This window comes from Homalodisca vitripennis, chromosome 2, assembly GCF_021130785.1.
Source record: "Homalodisca vitripennis isolate AUS2020 chromosome 2, UT_GWSS_2.1, whole genome shotgun sequence".
NCBI classification, from domain to species: domain Eukaryota; kingdom Metazoa; phylum Arthropoda; class Insecta; order Hemiptera; family Cicadellidae; genus Homalodisca; species Homalodisca vitripennis.
In genome coordinates, this window is record NC_060208.1 from 146,291,199 (window position 1) to 146,305,063 (window position 13,865).

Sequence of the window (13,865 nt, forward strand, 5' to 3'; positions counted from 1 at the left end):
TGACTTACTCTGCTTTCCCCTCATTTTTCCATTTTCATAAACTTTACACAGTTAGCGATAGATTTCAATTGGTTTATGGTTTTGATCACTAAAACGCACTTCACAAGTGGCAGGATTTTCAATTGCAGTACACATTTTTATTAATCAAAGTGAGAAAAGTAAAAGAGATAAAGATCGTGCGCGACTACAACTCGATAAGTACTAAAGGCCAGAGTTTTTTGGACACCATGATGGCGCCTGTAACCCCGCCCACTGCCGCACCAATAAAAAACGTCTGTTTACTTTCTGGATAGCCCTTGTATATTGTACTTTGAGACCAAAATAAAATTGTTATAGTTACAATTTATTTTACATTCATCTTGTGAACATTTCAAAAGTAAAATTACATAAATGATTGTAACTTAAGGTCAAGTATTCTTAAAAATATTACCTTTCATTAAAGTATGCGTATGACTTAAGTCTAAGTCACAAACAGTATTTTTATGAACTTTTGAAAATGTGCTTGTATTTTGCTTAAAATTTGCCTGTCACTACGTAATTTTTTAAAATTGTTAGTCGTAGAGGTAAAATTAAATAACAAAGCCTAAATTAATTTATACATACTTCTAAATTTTGTCTTTAACCCTTAGCGAGCACCAAATAAATAACCAAAAACTACTCCTAAGAGCCATACACCTTAAAAATAAAAAATTTCCCACATGCCAAAACCAATTTTTTTTATAATTCTTATAACATAAGAGGTAAAGAAAAATACGACAAAATATTTTTTTTCAATCTTTATTGTTAATTTACAGCCAAAAAGTGGGTAAAATCATAATTTTTACTGAAAAATTTTAATTTTGACATTCTATGTGTTCATATATAACATTTACAATAGTTGAACACAATTATTGTAATATTTTACAAAAAACAAGCATATAGTAATTTTTATTTATAAAAATATATAAAGAATATAGTAAAAATGTATATATACAAATTAAATAAAAGCAATGAAACTAAAAAAAACTTGATAAAACTACGCTGTACATTGATTAAAAATATTGATTTATTTATTATTTATTTATGTTTTCTTTATTGTACATATTCTTAGAGAACAGAACAAAAGGTCAAGAAGAAGTGTTAAATGTTATAAATTGAGTGTAATAGTCAGTGTTTGTAAATTCATTATGTGGTCTTCATTTAGTCAAGGGCTCTCTCTAGGAATTCTTTCACTGAGTAGAAAGGGTCTGTCTTCCAGCCACGCTGTTAGTTGTCTACTCAGTCGTTGTCCAGATACTTTCTTGAGGTGGTCCAGGCATATTGTTGTAGAACCAGGCTCCTCTGTAGCTAGGCTTCCTTTCATAAAGACTCAAGTGGTGAGTTGGGAGTGAGAAATCTATTGCGTTTCTGGTGTTATGTTGATGTAGGTCTCTGTGTCTGTCTTGGTTGGTTTTTACTACATACAAGATGATTTCTCTTATGTACAGTGCTACTACAGTTAATATTTTAAGTTCTTTGAAAGATTCTCGACAGCTATCTTGGTAGTTTAACCCTGCAAGGCTCCTAATCGCTCGTTTCTGCTGTATAAGCACTCTTTCCAGATTTGAGCTGTGTTGTTCCACCCATATTGCCATACCTTAGATGGGATTCAAAAAGTGCAAAATATGCAATCTTGGATGTTTTTATCCCACTTGTTTGTTTGGTTCGTCTGATTACATATGTCCATGAGCTGAGTTTTTTACAGAGTTGGTCAATATGAGTTCACCAGGTCAGATTCTCATCTATCACTATTCCGAGATACTTTGTGTTTTCTTCTCTCTTCAGTTCAGGTAGTCCAGCCTCGATTTCCTTTTTTCCGAATGTTATAGATCATCTGCAGAGTCTTTTTCTCGTTCATCACAAGGTCATTTGAGTAGCAATATTGTTTTGTCATATTGAAGGCTATTTAGGCATTGATGTCAAGTTGTTCATCTTGATTTTTTTCTGCTACTGTAATGACAGTGTCGTCTGCAAACATAACAGTCTGACAAAGCATCTTTAAGTTGGTCTGGAAGGTCGTTTGTTAGTAACAGGAATAGGAACGGGCCCCCCCCAACACTGATCCCTGAGGCACACCTTTCTGCATTGGGGTTAGAGTTGATTGAGCTTTCTTCAGAGTATTATTAGAGAGGCATTCAAACTTCCACCATTTGTTGTCTGCTCCTTAAATAGCTGTCAAACCAGGCTAGTGCTGTTCCCGTGACTCCAAGAGCATTTAACTTATCAAGTAAGCAGTTATGATTTAAGCAGTCAAAAGCCTTGCTGAAGTCCAAATATAGGCTTGTCACCTTATAGCCCTCTTCCAGTTTGTCAATTATATTTTCAATCAGCTGTATTAGCGCTGTAGTAGTTGATCTGCCTTTCAAATAGCCATATTGGTAATTAGTTAGTAGATTGTTTTGTTCCAGGTGTAGTAGTAATCTGGTTAAGGGATTTTTTACTAATACTAGAAGTGGCCCTTTCTTCCTTCGAATTTCATATAATGCTGACTCAAATATGAGTTCAGAATCTGGGCTGCTTGTTTTTAATAGCCTGACACAATTTTCCATACCACTCTTAGCAAATGCAGCTACACCTCCCTTTTGTATGAAGTTGTCTACAGAAACCGCCAACTAAGGAGTACAGTAGAGTCTCGGTAATCCGAGGTGAATGGGACCAGAATGTACTCGGAATTGTGGAGAACTCGAATTATAACGGAAACACTTTGAGAAAAATTGGGTTATAATTAGAACTGAAGGAAACAAAAAAAATATGATTTTATAACAAATACCAAAATTAATAAATTACTTACAGAGGTCCAAAGATGCAATGTTTACTTAAAAAAAACTGTCTAGAGTTTTTTTGTTTCACCACACTGCAGCGTTTGCGGGCAGCCATGTCTCTCCACCGCCGAAGCAATAACGTATCTGCCGCTGTCGCCTCTGCTTGCTGCTCTACGTAGCGCAGGGCCGCATCCAGTGCCGCGTAGCCGTCGCTGTGAGTCATTGCCGGGTCTGTCTCCTGCACACTTTCTTCTTCCTTACTCCCGTTAGCTGTCATGTCTGTGACCATCTCAACTATGGTGTCGTCTGTTGTCTTTAACTGTTCGTCCCTACTCATCCACTCTCCAATATCAGTTTGATTTGTCCCATTGCAACCAGGAAGTCTGTTTATTAAATTTATTAACAGTAGATCGTCATCTTCATCATCATTTTCAATTTTACACACTCCGATTTTCTTCCATGATTTCTGGATTGTTTCTGGTTTAATTTCGCTCCAACTTTCAGCGATCCAATAAATCACATCCTTGATTATGACTTTTTTCAGGAAATCTTTTATGGTTGCCTCTCCTTCAATAGTTTGAAACATTGATTGCAACAAACGGCGTCTGTACTTTTTTTTCAAAGTTTCAAGTACGCCTTGGTCCATAGGCTGAATGAGGCTGGTCACGTTCGGTGGCAAAAACATCGTGCGTATGCCATCGCATTACAGTTCCCCTTCATCTGGGTGTGATCCTGCGTTATCAAGTGTTAAGATGGCTTTAGAGGGTAGGTTGCTTTTCTTTAAAAACTTTTTGGTTTCAGGAACAAATTCACTAAAAAACCAGTTTTTAAAAATTTGTTTGTCCATCCATGGGTTTTTTTGGTTTGTATGTACGTTGCTGGAAGCGTTGAAATAGACATGTTTTTAAACGCACGAGGCTTAGCAGACTTGCCAATGACAGTTAGTTTTAATTTATGGCTTCCCGACGCGTTTGAAGCGGCTAGCACAGTCAGTCTCTCTTTGCTTTTTTTGTGACCCGGAGCAGCTTTTTCCTCCCGTGAAGCTAGAGTTTTTGATGGCAAAGTTTTCAAATTCAAACCAGTTTCATTACAGTTGTAAATCTGATCAGGTGTTAAATTTTCACTTTTAATAAGATTTTTTAACTTTTCACAGAACTGAACAACTGCCTCGGAATCCACCGAAAGTTTCTCCCCACAAATTTCTAACTGCCTCACGCCATAACGTTTTTTCCAACGGTCAAGCCATCCTACACTTGCCGTAAAATCTTCCTCACCTTCATTGATTTCATTGCGAAAGTACAATGCCTTTTCCTGTAAAATAGGTCCGGAAATAGGACAACCTTTGTTTTTTTGTTGACAAAACCATAAAAATAGGGCCTTGCTAGTTTTTTCATACTCTGCTTTCTTCATAGACTTCCGCTCATTAGTACACTTTTCCGAGCACTTTTCTGATGCAAACTTTTCAATTTTATCGCGATTCCTTCGCCAGTCACCAACTGTCACTTCACCAACTCCGTACTCGGCAGCTAATTTTTTTAACGTTTCACCTTTATCAAGTCTTTTAAGAGCTTCTAGTTTTGTTTTTATCGGTACAAACTTTCTTTTACTTTTTGAACTCATAGTTCACTGTACAATGAACACATAAACACTTCAGAAAATACTTTTTTACTAAAACTTAATATTTAGACAACAAGTACTGTACGTTGTAAACAACAGATGGGTAAGCGCACTGCAATCGTAATCTAGAACAACCGTACCACAGTCGAACGTGATGAGCAACGGACTGATTTATTTTTAGACAATAAGGGGCGCGATGTTCCGTGGCCTTGACAATAGGGTGGTGGTGGGGCGGTACAAATGAAGTGGCACTGATGAGTCAGGCTGCCGGCTTCTCCAAGTACCCTAGCACTCAGTTTACAGACATGCGCTCGAGTGTGTTGTACAAATATGTCAATATCACATTTTATTTTTTTACATGTGTTGGCTCGGATTTAACGGAACCTCGGACTATCGAGACTCGAACTTTCGGGACTCTACTGTAGTTTGTTATCCTGGTGTTTTGCAGGTTTTCCTGGTTGAGACCATGTTCTGTGACAATAAATAAGTCTGGGTTTTCTTCATTTAAATAGTGTGTCACTCTATCCAGTTTGTTGGTTAGTTAGCCAGTTCACATTTTGGTGACCAATAATTATGTTCGCTTTGGGCCTAATGAGAGCATATTCTTGAGTTATGAGGGAGTTTTTATCTTCCTGTTTATCAGGTTTATGTGGTCTAAAAAAGAATCAGAGTGGTGAATTTCAGCCTGTGTTAAGATCTGTTTCCCTGATTCTTGAAGGAGTTGTGGGGATACAGTCTGGTGTGAGTCAGAAGTACCTCCTGCCCGTGGGATCTCTTGCTGTGGAGTTTTCAAAAGGGATGGGATCCGCGGTGATAGCGGCTGATGCGTAGCTGCGTGGTCCTGTTTTTTGGTTATAATTTTGAGGTAATAGTCAATGTTTTCAGTAAAAAATTCTTCTGCACTTTGATTTTGTGGCTTTTCTTTTGCATACTTGGGTGGGTTTTTAGTTTTTCCCTTGAGTATCTGGTTTACATCTGATTTGGCAGACAAAGTGTGTTCTCTCAAATTGGATTTTGCTGCTTTTTTTGAAACTTGGAGGGATACACTGAAAAAATTTGTTCTCTCACTCCTCTTAGAGGAGAAACTTTTGTAAGATTTTCTGTATTTACTGTTGGTCAGGTTGCAGATGACGAACATCAAAATTTAAAAGATAAATTCACGGATCGAAAATGGAAGGGCGAATAAACATCTAATCTCACGGAAGGCTACAGGCAGACTGAGCGCGCGTCAGTAGATGTCGTTGGCTCTGCGGGAGACTATGAACATCCAGCCGCCCGCTATTTTATCGCTCGAACAAGAGCTGTGACCTTCAAAATAGACACGAACGGTTGTCCCTTGTTTAACAGTTTTTACTAAGTTTGTTACCCAGAAATGCTTTTAAATAATATTTTTTTTTAATTGATTTTGCGTCAGTGGACGTCGATGGCTTTTAGCGCTAGTTTAGGCATGACGTCTAGTAACGTCATTGGCTCGGAAAGGGTTAAATGCCCTGCAACTGTACATTTTCAAATCTAAGGTAATCTTAAAATCCTAATAGAAAAAGCTCCTACCAAGATCCATCCTAAACTTTGGAAAATGTAACAGGCGGCCATAACGGGTACTACATTGAGATTTCCCTAAAAAACAGGTATTAGGGCTCACTGAAGGACAAAATCTTATGAATCATGCAAAGCTTAGCATTCCACATCAGTCTCCATAGGCAACATTCCAGTACATTTCAAAAAAAGAAGAAAATTCAAGAAAAATAAATATATAGAAAATCTCTTACAGCTAAGAATATTTTATGTTGATTTAGTTTAGTGACGTTAAGTAAAAGCGGCATGAGCATTCAAGGTCTTGGATTGCAGAATATACATGTTCACTTTTTCTTCTCTCTCAAGGTGCTGTTACAATAAGCCTAATAGCATCATTAAAAGATTGAGAGGAATACAATACAACAAAACAACAAACAACAAAACGTAATCCTGAAGCAAATATCATTGTACTTACTACTGCATTAGTTTTATTCACATTTTTCCCTAAGTTGTCATTTATTTCACAAATATTTTAAGAACCTATATAAAGAATATCCGACCCTACCTGAGCCCTTAAAGGCTCTTGCCCTTGACACTTAACCACCAACCTTTTATAAATCTTTTATAAACAGGAGTTAATTAATGACTTGACAGGTCGAACCTATAAACAGGCCCTTCATGGTAAATGTTTATACACTATTACGTATTCAATAACTAGGTCTCGTGTCTTCCCCAAATTCTAAGATATAAACTAAAAACATAGCAAACTTACTTTTTAAAGGTTGAAACACACATACTCAATGTGGTTGGATCAAGGGCAGTTCTTGCCAAGATCTCATCTACATCTGTCACAGAGCCATGTAATATATCTTCTATACTGTAACAAAACATCAGATTAAGGCTCAAAATCATGTTTCTTGGAAGAAAGTACACAGCTCTCTAGTTCAGTTACAGTTTTAATAGACAGTTAAAAACACTGGTCTCAATCTTCTCTTTAATACAGTCATTTATCAGAAACTAACAATTGTCACAGATACAAGAACAAATAAAGATTTGCAATTGGGTTCATAAATTCAATAGAGTTTTTGAAACACAAAGAAATGTGTCAATAAAAAATTACAAATAGTTCTTAAGCAATCTATTTATATATTAGGAATATAGTTTCAATTAATTAAAAACAATTAATGTAATTATTAAAGTAATTTATTTGTAGTTGACACTATTTATTATGCTCATGTGCATAATGCAAATAAAGATAATTTGACTTGAATTACCATTTACTTAAAGGTGTTATTTATATTGATTTTATCTTTAGATGAAAATTATATAAAAAAAACTATTGTTGATACTTATAATCAGAAAAACTACTATTTTGGTTGAATATGGAAACAACACAAAGTGACTATCACTAGCAATAGTAACTGAATGTGGAGATTATTTGTCTTTAAACAAGGTACAAGTACGCCACACCATATGTCATAACAGGCTTCGCTGAGATTGCATGCAAAATTTCAAATCCATAGCTAATTTCATTCTAAAGATGTCCTGTGGCAGATATACAACCATACAAAAAAGAAGTTGACACAAATATGACGCATCATACAACTTATTCTTGTATAAATGAAGTATCATGCAAAATTTGAAGTCTAAATATGAGATTTTTCTCTAAATATCTCGTACATGATACATTAAATGTTTGTTCATTAAATTATATTTTATATCAGTGTTTAAATAATAAAAGTCTATACACCAAGTCACTATAAAATGATATTGCATATGTATAGGATGGTTGGACTACATATCAAATTTGTCTCTTATGGGTGTATTGAGTTCATTTAAAAATTAATTTATTCTGCTATTTTCTCTATGCCATCATGGTTAACCATAGGACCAGTGTAGTAAACATATTCAGTAATGCTCAGCCAAACTCCAAGGATTGACACAAGAACCATCATCAAACTCAGTGTTAAACTACAAAGAAAATAATATAAACACTTCTTTATAGAAATATTTAAAATATGACATTCAAATATCCCTAAAGCTTTAATGTTATACTTGTAAAATAGCATTCTGAAATGTCAGTACTATATACTGCCAAATATATAACTTGTGAAAGTGTAAAAGTATATTAAATTTGGGTTAATTTGCATCTTGATAGTGCAAAAATAATGTTCAAATACAGATTTTATATCTTAATGTATTGATGATTGTCTCCTTACATATAAGGGCAATTTAGTGTCTTTTTACAAAACTTAGCAACTATAGTAAAGTTGTGTTCCTTCTAACTTCACACTTATCAGTGCAGTTGACTTAAAGGCACATTAGACAGAAAGTGATCTCCTAGGAAACAACTTTTTTATTTTATTGCATACTCTAAAAATTAACTAGTTAAACTATTATAGTTATTATAATGAAAACTATAAAATATATTATTGTTACTCATTACTCAATTATATAATAGTAACCATAATTATTAATGAGAAAAAATTTATTGTTGTCAAACCTCAGGTACGCTACATAAAATATCTAGAATAAATTACCTCCTCAGATTATTTATTTGTTTTCTCAAATCTTCTGCTTCTAATTTGAACTCAAGTAGCTGTTTACATTCTCGTTTAAGTGATTTTATTGTATCTTGATAAGTATAGGTTTGAGATTCTCTTTCCCGTATCTGCTCCCTCATTTTACTTATTTCTTCTCTGAAACATTCAACAATAGAACAATCATAAACACAATATGCAAAGGTTGTATTTAATAACAGATTCATTACCTTAAGATGTACAGTGTCTCTGACCTCTATCCTAATACTTCAGTGAATTAACTCTATAACTACTATAAAAATCACACTACCAATAAGCGTTTTTAAATTGTATGATATATTTTATTTATTTTTTAGTACCTAATTTTTTGTACACACAAAGTATTATTTAATTAAATAGTATTAAATCATTAATACATAAATGGTATTAAATAGTAGTGATTAAATAATATTAAATAATCTTATGTTTATTATATAAAACTACTATTATACATTACTTCTTTTGGGTTTATTTTTTTGACATATAAAACATTTAAAAAATTGAAACATAATGAAGTTTTATCAAATATATTAGTCTTTAAATCAAAATCTTAAAATATATAAAGCTAATATATGCTGTTTGATGCATAGGGTTTGCCCTATGCATTCGAAGGCAGTATTTATAATTTGTCCTTGAAGCTGGTATGGCTTTACTGGCCGACGCCATTTTGTCAGAAGAACGGATTAATTTTTGCTGTAATGTTAACTCGTATGTCCAGTTGTAATAGCCAAGATATAACATACCCATAGCTCGTAAGGCCAGCACCACTGAACACTAAATATAGCAGTTATTTTCTAATATTCTTTTTGTTTTATAATGAATGGTGAGTCCTGAAACCTATCAAGCAGCTTTTTTTTAAAGTAATGTTTAGGTAAAGCAGTAAATTTTAAATTAGTCTATAATTATTTTCTAAACAATGACTGTACAAATAAGACGAACGACGCAAAATGGGTGTATGCAATGAAATTATAGAAGGGATAGAAACCTAGAAAATTGTCTAGAAAACGTGTGCTAACTATTCTTGACTACACATAGGTGTGTATTCTAAAAAGTGTATTCCGTAACAAAATGTAAAAACTGACAAAAATGTAAAATAGTTCATGTCTGAGTATAACATAACTGTAAATGCCTATTGTATAATATTTTATTTACAAATCTTTTTAACAATATACTTATAAGAGTTCAATTTCCCAAATGTATGATAATCTTTGTAAATAAATTTTAAATTATTTTTTATTTCTTCTTCAAACATTTCAATTAATATGCAAATAACGCGGAGGATATTGAAAAATAATTATGATCTGAGAAGGCAAACAACAAATATGGCTGCAGAGCTGTCAATAAAAGAAGCACGGCCTCTGTACTGGTCATACGAGTTACGAGGACAAACTACGGCAAAACTAAGGCGAGCTTTCTGCAACCTTGGTGTGGTTAGTGTTGCTGGCCTTTCGAGTGCAGAGTTAAACAACATATCAATAGTCTGTTTTTTAAACATATATGCAATGTAGATGAAAGCTATAGAAAATACTACTGTATATGGTAATAAGCAAGTATAAAAATTGAAGGTGTTAATAAATACTAAGAAATCACAACTAGATGATGATATTCAGTAAACACTGTGTAGTAAACAGCAGTGGTGGTGACACTGATCTGGACACTAGGACATGGAGGGTGGATTAGCTGGCTTGACAGTCATGTCAATTAAAAACAGAATATTCGTGGAAAAGGGACTGGGATGCATCCAAATATTATTAGACACTATTAGCTACCTATCTACAAACTATAACTAGAACTACCACTAATTCCAAACAGTTGTACATTTTTATTGTTTACTTATTTTTCCATTCCAAACATTTGTCCACTTTATTGTTTACTTATTTTTTCCATTAAGTCTAAACAATATCAAATTCTTAAAAGACAAAATTTTACGTACAAAAGATTAAGGTAAACTCACACGCTACCTGGGACTGAATGTCGAGTGTCACACGCTGGTTACGTAGTTTAGTTTTTTAGATTTCCACTATGTATTGATTGGGTGTTTCTTACTAAGGCCAAATATTCTATTTTCACAAGTGTAGCTAACCTGTTTTTGTTCATTTTTATTACGTGTTTCACTTGTCATCAGCTGGCAACTCAGCTGTACTATACACTGTACTGTCTGAGACTTTGTTTACATTACATATAATTATGGATTGTGAAAACTTCCATGTTTTTGATAACATTTTTTAGACTGATTGTGAATATAATTCACAGCTTTTTACTTAAGTATATTGCTAAAGAAAGAACAATGAATTATATAAATACTGTAAAACTACTACGTATGTAATATGAAAAGAGTTTAATGACTTTTTAAAATTCTGTGTTGTGAACTATGAATTTTACCATAAAACAGTAACTGACTTTTGCATGGAATAATAGAATAATAATTTATTTTATGCAAAACTTCTAACTATGCTATCTCACAGTGAAGATCTGAAACAACGTACTTTAAAAATATTTATTACCGTATATAACTTTTTTCAATATCTCTTAAGGTTTGAAGATGAAGGGTGTTGAATAATGAATACAGCTTAGTTATCACGATCATAGAACAGAACCAAAAGGCGTTTTAGAATTCTCAGGTCATGTATAATAACCTTGTCATTATGTTTTTTTGTATCTCGTAAGATTTCCAGATAGCGGCCATACAAAATTTTTAGTAGTATAGAACATTACAGGTTTAATAGTAACTGCCATAGTTCATACTAGATTCAGACAAACCTAGGTACAAAGACATTATTTGCACATTGCTTTCATGAGGATTTTTACTACTCTTATCAAATTACATGTTTTAAGATGGCGGTTTTCATTTGCATTTGTGGGAACTTTTATCTCAAGACACTTCAAAACATAAACAAAAATTGACACTTTTTGTAAATTTGCCAAGCAATTTAAAGCAATATTTTTCCTACTTGTTTTTCAATCACTCTAAAGATTTCAACATAGTGGTCATCAAAGTGTTAGAAGTAAACAATTACATCGCCATATGTAATATGTTTACCTACATAACTTCCGATTGACTGTAAGGACAAAGTCCACATTTTTACAATCAAATTTATATCCTAATAACGATTGCTATCTCCAAGATGAAGGGGTTTCTAAATATTTAAAAGTGTTAGAGTACACTAACATGCCCAACCTTGAGAGGTATCAATCCATCAGTGTTGTACAAATTAAACGTCTAAACTAACAAATCATTTTAAATTTGACATTTGAAGGTGACATTAACGTGAAATTTACGTTTCTTCTGCGAAAGCCAGAAGGGATATTTTTGTTTTAAGTTAGAATTTTGTTTAAAGTCATTCATTTTTTCTGTGTAATATTATTTGACTATAATAATAAATACATACTTTGTTTACTAAAATAAAGTGTCTTATTTATTAATTTGATACGTATTTTTTAAAACAAAACTACATAAAGGTTTTGTTAATTTAAATTACATATATAACAATATAACAGAATATTTATTTCAAACAATGTCTCAAATTTTATTGCTCTACCAGAAACAAAAAATGTATTACGGTAAAACCAAACTCTACATTTTTACCAGAAATTAATGGCTGCCACCAGGCCAGCAGAGGCTGAAATAACTACTACCTCAAGGGAAATATTGATAAAAAATAATTTGTAAAATGTAATTAATAGCTCACACTTTAATCAGTCCCTGAAACACTGTTATCAAGCACACCCTCTTACCTCAATCCTTTATTCTGTGTCTTGAATTTGTCCACATCTTCTTGTTGATTTTTTATCTCAATGTCCTTCAGTTTTATTTGGAAGGTCATGCAATCAATTTTATTTTGGAGAGCACTCGCATCCTCCTGTGATGAGCCTGTTGTGTTCGGAGTACTGAAATATATCTTGGTAAACTTCTGGTTCTTTTGTTTCTGGCGACATTGAGGGCACGTTGGTGATCTATAATATAAATATCACAAGAGTTACAAATCTTGTATCAAAATCTATGTACTGAGTGTTCCAAAATTAACAAGTGTTCGAATCTAAACATTTTTAAGTAAGCGTAGTGCAAACCATACATCATTTTAAAGGTCTTGTTAAAAGGAACTCATTGGAAAAAACAGAATTCACTTATCTCAATCTGTTTCAAAAATGGCGGCCGTATTTTATTGTTGAAATTTACGGAGTACTCTACATTTCTTTATCAGTTTAAGTTTTGCTTATTCTGATTCCGATTTCCTGCTCACAAGAAACTCAGCTCCATTCTGATAAGTTACATGACTACTTTTAAGATTATTTTAGTGTTGACCCCCAACTCAAATTTATTTAAATTCAAAATTCATATAAGTCCAAATCTTTAAATATCAAACATGTATAATGTTGTACATCATTTTTTGTTAAGATGAACAAAGTATGTATTTGAACTTTTTTCATATCTCTAATGGTTTTGGAAAAATAAGTAGAAATCTGTTTTTACGTAATGTTACCAAGTTACTTTAGTGACAATTTGGACATTGACCTCCAAAACTTAATGTACTGATTTCAAATCTAAATTATTATTTTCTTATAAATAAAAATTATCAGTAAAAGAAAACAATTTTAAATCATAATTTACCTTAACTTGACCTCAAACATAAAATTTCTTATACTGTTATTAAATATTCCACAAAGGCTACTTCTGCTCCAGGGAGGGGGGGGGGGTTAGTTGATAAAGGTTTGTTTCAAAACATAGGCTAAGTGATGGAAAATTTTACAGGCATTGTTGCACTTAACACTTTTGCACAAATTAAAACACTATTTACATAGTGCAATAAAAGAGGCAGTGTTTGGTTTTAATATGGTCTGGTTAAAATGAACAAAGTGCGTATTAAAACTTGTTTCTGATCTCCAATGGTTTCAGAAAAATAAGCAGAAATCTGTTTTTCGCGTAACCTTTCTAATGTTTTACAGTGATACCTTGGCCATTCACAATTTGTACTACTTGAAAAATGTTTACATTATAAGAAAACAAAATATTTTAATAGTAATATATTATTGAAAAGAATGGGACTATTAACCCTGGAGTCGGGGCGCTCTAGTTTGTAACGTGAGTAGGGGCGCCGGGTCTGACAGACCCATTATTATATTATTGATTAATTAACACTAATAATGTAATAACAATTTTTGATTAATTTTTATATATTTAGTAGTTCCTATTAAAGATTTATAAGATACTAAATATAAAAAAATAAAACATTTTGTGATAATTATATACATTTAATAAATATGACTGAAATTTATGTAGTGGTATAAAAAATGTCCTCTAAAAATAAAAAGGGTCATCTAGTATTAATAATTGAGAATGAAAAATGTACCTAATAGTATATTAAACAAATTCAAA

At 32.8% G+C, this 13,865-nt stretch overlaps 1 protein-coding gene across 1 annotated transcript in view; it reads right to left on the bottom strand.

Annotated features, from left to right (window-relative positions):
• Positions 1-13,865, bottom strand: part of LOC124354855 (E3 ubiquitin-protein ligase TRAIP) — a 45,187-nt gene that overhangs the window by 17,801 nt on the left and 13,521 nt on the right. The window contains exons 2-4 of the mRNA XM_046805614.1: positions 12,227-12,445; positions 8,453-8,611; positions 6,685-6,789 (exon numbers count right to left, since the gene is read on the bottom strand). Of these exons, the coding sequence (XP_046661570.1) occupies positions 6,685-6,789; positions 8,453-8,611; positions 12,227-12,445 (483 nt within the window). The remainder of the gene's footprint in view (positions 1-6,684; positions 6,790-8,452; positions 8,612-12,226; positions 12,446-13,865) is intronic.